The sequence below is a fragment of the Myotis brandtii genome, unplaced genomic scaffold (genome assembly GCF_000412655.1).
Source record: "Myotis brandtii unplaced genomic scaffold, ASM41265v1 scaffold115, whole genome shotgun sequence".
In the NCBI taxonomy this organism is placed as follows: domain Eukaryota; kingdom Metazoa; phylum Chordata; class Mammalia; order Chiroptera; family Vespertilionidae; genus Myotis; species Myotis brandtii.
In genome coordinates this window covers 16,581,371-16,589,854 of record NW_005353967.1, presented here as the reverse complement: position 1 = coordinate 16,589,854, position 8,484 = coordinate 16,581,371, and the positions used below count along the sequence as shown (strand labels likewise).

General features: G+C 47.2%; 1 protein-coding gene across 5 annotated transcripts in view; it reads left to right on the top strand.

Annotated features, from left to right (window-relative positions):
* The first annotated feature begins 6 nt into the window (after window positions 1–6).
* The window catches only part of ENC1 (ectodermal-neural cortex 1 (with BTB domain)), an 11,443-nt gene continuing 2,965 nt past the window's right edge, over window positions 7–8,484 (top strand). Inside the window, exons 1-2 of one of the 5 annotated variants that reach the window (XM_005858030.2) lie at window positions 7–100; window positions 3,778–5,592. In XM_005858030.2, coding sequence (XP_005858092.1) covers window positions 3,791–5,560 — 1,770 coding nt within the window. In that variant the 5' untranslated portion in view covers window positions 7–100; window positions 3,778–3,790 and the 3' untranslated portion in view covers window positions 5,561–5,592. Of the gene's footprint in view, window positions 101–617; window positions 793–969; window positions 1,043–1,824; window positions 2,200–3,237; window positions 3,297–3,777; window positions 5,593–8,484 lie in introns of those variants that run through there. The other 4 variants (XM_005858031.2, XM_005858029.2, XM_005858032.2 and 1 more) reach the window with 4 other exon arrangements.

Sequence of the window (8,484 nt, the reverse complement as noted above, 5' to 3'; positions counted from 1 at the left end):
TCCCGCTCCCCGGGGCTGAGACGTCCGCTTCGTCGCCTCCCCGTCCGGTGGCCGAGGCCAGAACCCAGCTAGTTGTTCCCTGAGGCCGGTCGCCGCTGCTGTAAGTTTCCCCCACTGCCCCGGACCTGTTGCGGGCTCCGCGGGTTTCAGGACACGCTTGGCCCGCGGGGGTGTGTTCGCGAGGGGTGTGCGTAGTCCCCGAGTCCGGAGCTCCGACTCAGGCGGAGATGGGGCGCTCTTGTTGGGGTGGAGACCTCCGTGTGGTCCGATGCCCTCCCACAACAAGCAGGAGCCGGGCACCGCCGGAAGGGCCTGCCCTTGGCGGCACAGCGCCCGGGAGAGCTGGTGGGGGATCGAGGAGCGCGGCCTGGGAATGATAACTCCCCCCGCCCCCCGCCTTCGGAAAGCGGCGCTTCCCTGGGGGTGGATTTCCCGCTGCCTCGTACTTCACAGTCTCCAGGGCCGAGCGCGCGGGATTGTTGGCCCACGTTGCGCCCTACCCGGCAGAGGGAACATTGGGGCCACGCGCAGACATCCCTCCTGAGGACACGTCCACTTTTGCGAAATGTCTAGGAAATGAATGAAAACTGGAAGTTTTTTTCTGAAAAATTAATTTCTTCTCATGCAAGTACAGTATTTGGCCATTAGTGTGACATTATTAGTTCCAAAGGACAGGAATTGGTGGGCGGGGTGGAGCTGAACCATTGAACTTGTTCCGCTTGTAGTCTGGTGTCGCTCTGAAACCCGGCCAGCCTGTGAAAGAGCATTGCGAGTGTTTTAGGGGACTGCATGGTGAGATGCTTTTCTTGTTAACAAGATCTTTTCATAATGTTGTTTCCAATAACGTAAATGCCCCCCAAAATCTGCTTAGTTTCTCCTTTGATTGCATTGAGATCAGGTTCAAAACCAAAAGAGATGTGACGGCGGTGGTGGGGGGCGGAGGGGGGAGGGAGGACGGACACAGAATTGGAGGCAGAGAGCACGGGTCAGGAGCTTTAAGTGAACTGAAGTTCCTGTACCTAGAAGCCCTTTTGATGTTCAGGTAAGAGTAGCCCTTTTCTCATCGTCTTTGTAGGTGCAGGTTAAGTATATGTGTGCATTTTTTGGACACTTACTTGGCATGCAAATATTTCTCTGGGGGCTTAGAAAATGCCAGAAGGATGATTCATTTTATGTTGAAGGTGTGCTTAGTGACTGTATAAATGATTCCTGATGATATTTGGGTGTTTGCTAATTTTAAACCAGAAAGCAACTTTCCCCGTGGGTCTTCAGGTATACCTTTTATATTAATCAAATATTGCTGCACGAATATTAGGTTTTGATTGTTACATGCTCCTCCATCTGGAGGTGAGGTTCTTCCTCTGGCTTTATGGGCCAACCTGGACAATGCAGGTGCATCAACACGGGATGCATAAAGATGCAGATCCTAAGGTCTTCTTCAGTTTTCTTACGTGTGGGCCTGGTTGTGAGTCGTGTTCGACATGATCAGGTATTTAATGCTCAGGGAAACGTGTTCTGGGCTCCTGGGATTCCTGCCCCATGTGCTTCTGGTGTTTATGCACCTTGTGTATAGGTCCCTCATTCTTCAGCCAGAGCTGCATTTGCTCTTAGCCTGAATGGAGACAGCTTTTGAGGTTGCTTTGGAAGCATTTGCTTAAAAAAACCAAAGCTATAGCTACTCATTTGGAATTTTTGTAAGTTTTTATAGCATCTTTTGATCTTAAAATCTTCCTCAACGTGCTTCAGATGGAATGTGCTAATTCAAATGACAAGCTACAGTGGTAGAGCTTCAGTGATACTAATAGATGTTTTAACTCTTTGGAAACCTGGTGCATTCACATAGGATCATACCGGTTGTTCTCTGCAGCATTGAACACTGGTGAGAAAAAGGACTAGACTTGTAGAGGCTTGGCTTGAGGTGGGGGTGAAACTTGGCTCCTTACCATTTGTTATATCTAGGAGACTAATAGGAGACTAATGGGTGTTTGTAAAGTCTTTGTAACACCAGAGCCCGGGACTTGGTTGCTTCTTTTCTCCCACCGAGCCATGTTTATCATAATGAAAAGTTACATGCTGCAAATAAAGGAAAACAAGTTGCATCACCTCGTGGTATGTGGCCTGTGTGTTAAGGGCAAGTTAGGCACCTGCTTTTGTTTTCTGTGACACAGCTGGTCAGGGAAGTGGCAGCTTAGTATCTGGGTAAGTTACTCATTTGCATTTATTCATAATTCCTGGGATATAAATTAAACATAAATATCTGCATGGTTGAAGGAAATAAGCAGGCTGTGGGTTTCAGCTGTGCTATAAGGACTGGCTGTTCTGAGGTTGGAATAGATACTGTAACCACCCAGTTTACTCTCCTGGAATAAACAGCTTCCTTAGGAATCCTTTGACAGGCAGGTGCTTAAAGCCTTTATTCCTTTGAAGTAAAAGAGAGGTAGAGTGGGGTGTGTGTGTGTGTGTGTGTGTGTGTGTGTGTGTGTTTTAAGCATGTGATTCAATTTTTGAAGATTGGTGATAGGGATTTCCTATATCTTTAGCCTACAATTTACTTACTGCGGTAAGCCAAAGATAGCATTAGATTCTGCTATAATTTCAATTTAGATACTGAGGAAAAGAACACTTTAGTCAGCAAATAAATGCTAGGGTGGCCCGAAATTAACAATGGCTGGCAAAATACACGTGCATGCATAGTCCATACACGCACACGTGTGTGTGTGTGTGTGTGTGTGTGTATTTTTGATTTAGATAAGGCAATGTTTGCATCTCGAAATCCCTATTTGCAGATGCCGCATTAGCAGATACATAAGAATGGTCCTGGTGATGCACTACCAAATCAAAAAAAAAAAAAAAAAAAAAAAAAAAAAGAAGGAGAGGGGCAGATAGCTCCTTTGTTCTTGCAACTGGTTTTCCAAGAATTGATATAAAGCAGGAGGAACAGAAAAACAGCACTCATGAGTATGCTAAAAAATATTCTTCATTTTTATGTGCCTAAACCCTCATTTTGGAAGCTGTCCAGAGCAAGAAAGATGGGTGGTGATTGTGGTCGGAATCTATTCTGTGTTTTCACTAAAGCCTGCTGATCAATATATGGTAATGTGTCTACTAGGCCACCTTTAGGATTCTGTTGTGGTAGAGCTGTCTGGTTGGAAATGATCTGTAACTTTAAATTGGGATCCTATCATTAGGGAAGTTGCCTAAGCCTGTGACTTTAATGTTACTACATTTCCTACTTATTGTATATTGCAGGGAGACCGGATCTTACCAAAGGAATTCTTAATGGAATTAATTAGCAGGTATTTGTTTTACACATGGCTTTATGTTGCATAGGGCATTATAGCTGGTGCCTCTCCTGGCGTTACGAGAGCTGGAGGCCTGGCATTTGAAGTGGCCCGCAGTGAATCAGCTGGACAGGGACAGGGAGCTGGGAGAATGAGACCGCGCTACTCCTGGCTTGTGCTGACATACAATTCTCAAGGACTTCAATATCCTGAAAGTTGGCAGTCAGGTTTTCCAAGATGAACCTGCTTTCAAGCAGTGATTTTTTTTTTTTAAACAGTGTATAGTTCAAATAGCTCAACAGTATGGCCGTGAGTGCCTCTCCTTATAGGTAGTTGTCTCTGACTTGGTCTAGGAATGGCCATCCATGATTCAGAACAGGAGGCAGCAGAGCTAACAGCAAAACAGTTCTGTTTCCTCTGTCCAAAAGGATCGCTACTTTGTTCTGCTGTTTTACACATGGGGAGCACCCCTCAGTGGTTTTGTTTTGTTTTCCAGGAGTGGAAACAAAATGTCAGTCAGTGTGCATGAGAACCGCAAGTCCAGGGCCAGCAGCGGCTCCATTAACATCTACCTGTTCCACAAGTCTTCCTACGCCGACAGCGTCCTCACTCACCTGAACCTTCTTCGGCAGCAGCGCCTCTTCACCGATGTCCTTCTCCATGCGGGAAATAGGACCTTCCCCTGTCACCGGGCCGTGCTGGCTGCCTGCAGCCGCTACTTTGAAGCCATGTTCAGTGGCGGCCTGAAGGAGAGTCAGGACAGTGAAGTCAACTTCGACAACTCCATCCACCCAGAAGTCTTGGAGCTGCTTCTCGACTATGCGTACTCCTCCCGGGTCATCATCAATGAAGAAAACGCAGAATCGCTCCTGGAAGCTGGCGACATGCTGGAGTTTCAAGACATCCGGGATGCCTGTGCCGAGTTCCTGGAAAAGAACCTGCATCCCACCAACTGCCTGGGCATGCTGCTGCTGTCCGACGCGCACCAGTGCACCAAGCTCTACGAACTGTCCTGGAGAATGTGTCTCAGCAATTTCCAAACCATCCGGAAGAATGAAGACTTCCTCCAGCTGCCCCAGGACATGGTAGTGCAGCTCCTGTCCAGCGAAGAGCTGGAGACGGAAGATGAAAGGCTCGTGTACGAGTCTGCAATTAACTGGATCAGCTACGACCTGAAGAAGCGCTACTGCTACCTGCCGGAGCTGCTGCAGACGGTGAGGCTGGCTCTCCTGCCAGCCATCTATCTCATGGAGAACGTGGCCATGGAGGAACTCATCACCAAGCAGAGGAAGAGCAAGGAGATTGTGGAGGAGGCCATCAGGTGCAAGCTGAAGATCCTGCAGAACGATGGCGTGGTGACCAGCCTCTGTGCCCGGCCTCGGAAGACTGGCCATGCCCTCTTCCTCTTGGGAGGGCAGACTTTCATGTGTGACAAGCTGTACCTAGTAGACCAGAAGGCCAAAGAGATCATTCCTAAGGCCGACATCCCCAGCCCAAGAAAAGAGTTCAGTGCGTGCGCCATTGGCTGCAAAGTGTACATTACTGGGGGTCGGGGGTCTGAAAATGGGGTCTCGAAAGATGTCTGGGTTTATGACACCCTGCATGAGGAGTGGTCCAAAGCCGCCCCCATGCTGGTAGCCAGGTTTGGCCATGGCTCTGCTGAACTGAAGCACTGCTTATATGTGGTTGGGGGGCACACAGCCGCAACCGGCTGCCTCCCAGCCTCCCCCTCAGTCTCTCTGAAGCAAGTGGAACATTATGACCCCACGACCAACAAATGGACCATGGTGGCCCCGCTCCGAGAAGGCGTCAGCAATGCAGCAGTAGTGAGCGCTAAGCTCAAGCTGTTTGCTTTCGGAGGTACCAGCGTCAGTCATGACAAGCTCCCCAAGGTCCAGTGTTATGATCAATGTGAAAACAGGTGGACGGTGCCGGCCACCTGTCCCCAGCCCTGGCGTTACACGGCAGCAGCTGTGCTGGGTAACCAGATTTTTATTATGGGGGGAGATACAGAGTTCTCCGCCTGCTCTGCTTATAAATTCAATAGTGAGACTTACCAGTGGACCAAGGTGGGAGACGTGACAGCAAAGCGCATGAGCTGTCACGCTGTGGCCTCCGGAAACAAACTCTACGTGGTGGGAGGATACTTTGGCATTCAGCGATGCAAAACTTTGGACTGCTACGATCCAACGTTGGATGTGTGGAACAGCATAACCACAGTCCCATACTCCCTGATACCGACTGCATTTGTCAGCACCTGGAAGCATCTGCCTTCTTAAGCGCAGTACATCTTACAGAAAGTGAGCATGAGGTAAGTCAGTTAAGTTGTAAGTATGCGTATAATTAAGCTAGCTGGCAAGTTTGCATGTGGAGTGAAGCATGGTCCATATAGCCTATCCTATAGAAGTACTCCAAAAACTATAAAAATAGAAGAACTTGTATCCCACAACTTAAACACTTGTATTGGCCACAGCTGCACCCCGCTCCCTACTCTAACATACGTAAGCCAGTGGTTCTCAGCCTTTACTGCACCTCAGCATCTCCCAAAGAGCTTGGCAAAAGCTGCCCAGCCTAGAGACTTGGTTTCATGTGATCTGAGTGGAGCCCAGGGATCAGCATTTTAGAAAGTTTCCAGTGATTCCAGTGTGCACCAGGTTGAGAAACCCTGACCTGTGCTTATAATGCCAACTAGGGAGCCCTCGCTGTGTGTCTGGAGCTGGGCTGTGTTCACATGGATCGTTTCATTTAATCCTCAAAGCAGCCTTGTGAGATATTATTACTAGAGCCCTTCATAGATGAAAACACCTCATGCACAGAGGTTAAGTCATAGAGTCCAAGGTCATAGAGTTTAGTAGGCGCAAGACTTGGTCCAGAAATGCACCCAGGCAGCCTGACTCCAGAGCGTATGCACTCGAGCATCATGCTGAAGTGCCACTTCATAAACTTGACTCCATATCGGTGTCTCCCCAGGAGATACTTGTTGATATAAATTTTACTTCCTCAAACCCTTTCTGGAATGAAATATGGTTTAAGAAAAATGGAATGCTTAAATTTATTCTTAGTTCCAAAGGTATTTATTAGGTTATTTAATTTTTTCTCAAATTTGTTAACTCTGGGGGGAAATTTAGGTCTGCCCTTCTAAAAGGCTGCACCTGCATTGTATGCGCTGGTCTGATGTGTGGACACTCTGAGCCATCTAAACTGCTCTTGCAGCAGCCTTTCAGAGTTAATCAGACAGGCTGACCCTATTGTCAGCGCCAACAAAAGTTGTGTTTCTGTGTCATATATCTGAGTACATAATGGTTGTCTTGTGTACTTAAGAGTATATAATACTCTTGGCTCAAATAATTAATAGGCCTACACAGTTCAGTGTTCGCAAGCTAATGGCCGTGTTGCTGCTGTTAGGCAGTCTTAGGATCAGCACCAGGAATGACTTCAGCAGGTCTACGGGCAGCACAGAGCACACAGTGTGTTGATTTGTTTTGGTGATTTATGGGCTCATTCATTACAATTACTAATCATAGAATAAAATTAAAACTCTGCTTCGGCGGGACTACAATAGAAAACTAACTCCTTACTTGGAAACTTTTGGCTCTGTTTTCTCTAGCAGGTTTCACACTTTTGAAGGGAACTTTCAAAAGGAAAAAAAAGAAGCTAGGGGTCGTGGCAAGCTAAGCAAAGTGGGGTTTTGACTCATTTGTCTTTTCTTTCCTCATCTCTCACCGCTCATTTAAAAACACCATGAAAACTGGCCTCGCTTTCACACTTAATCTTTCTATTTATTTCATTTCTGCAGTTATCTCCTCCAGCCTATTCCAGTTAGTAGAGTTCTTAGCAATGTAATGTTTCCTCGGAATGAAACTCCTTCAGAGGCGCAGGAACAGTCAGGAGCCTCTCTGGGGAGCGACTTGGCTAACAGCGTCCCACACCAAACTGGTTTTTGCAGCCGTGCTGGCATCTCAGTAATCCTGAATAAACAAATGCTCTGAAAGTGGTTATTTCATTTGTGATACGAATGCATGACTCACCTCTAAAGCTGGTTTAAAGAACCTCCGAGGGTAAAGCATCAATTAACAGCACACTAAGTTGGGTGTTAGTCCAGAACCGATTCTGTTTGCACAGGGGAGCCATAAAAATTGCCAGCGGTGGCGGTACTTCAAAATGGTAACTGGTAGAATGGTTGGCATCTTGGAGCAAGGTAAGGAAGCTGAGGCAGAAAGAGATCACAGGTGCATTCTGGTTCTGGTTCTACGCTGGACTCTGGACCTTACTGGATTTGGCTCCTTTGTCAAATGAGTGGTTTGCATTATACTTCCCCTAAGATCTGTTCCCAGTTCAGGCTTGGGTAGATGGCTAAACGGGGTGGGGGACCCGAAAATACCTAGCCCAGTGCCTGGCATCTATTCAGTGTCCAAGTCAATAGTCTTAGGTTTCTTTCCTCCCTTCCATTTAGACCTCAGCTGGCAATGGAATTAGCTTGGTGTGTGGTGGGAAAATGAGGTGTCTTTGACTATTATATTCTTGTTCTCTTTAGACTTCATTTTTGGTGCCTCGTTTTTCTCAGCCCAGAGTGTGCAAACACTTGAATTCATCCTATCCCGAACATTCAAACCCTATCACACACTTCTAGTCCCAAAGAAACGGAGCAAATAGAGTGTTAGGTTCTATGTGAAATAACATCTTCTTCACCCTTGGTGCTACCAGCCAGGGAGTCCCACATATAACAACGAAATGTGACAGGGCCAGCGTCGCCTTTTGGCCTGATCAAAGCCACTCTTGCAGTTTCCCACAGGGAGGGTGTTGGTTTAAATTGCTAAAGGTTACTACACGCAGACAGCGTTAAAACACTTAAGGTACATGGAGTGAAAAGAGGTGCTGTGTAGGTATCAGTCCTAAGCCGCAAAAACTTCCGGACATTTCTTTGCTCTCCAAATGGGGGTGTTAAAGGAATTAATACAGTGTTAACAGAAAGTTTGCCCTGGTCTAAAAGCTCATCCATCAAGGAGATTTTAACTGACTCCTGCTGCTCTGACAGCGGGTGGGATGGACAAAGAAGAAATTACTTTTGATTAGTCTGCATTTTCATGGTGCTGTGTGGCCCCAACCTGAGAGCATTTAGATTTTGCTTTGTTTTGTTTCTTCCCTTTTTAGAGTTTTCCTTTTCTTTTGGTAGTTCCTCCCCCCCCCCCCCCCGCCCCCCCCG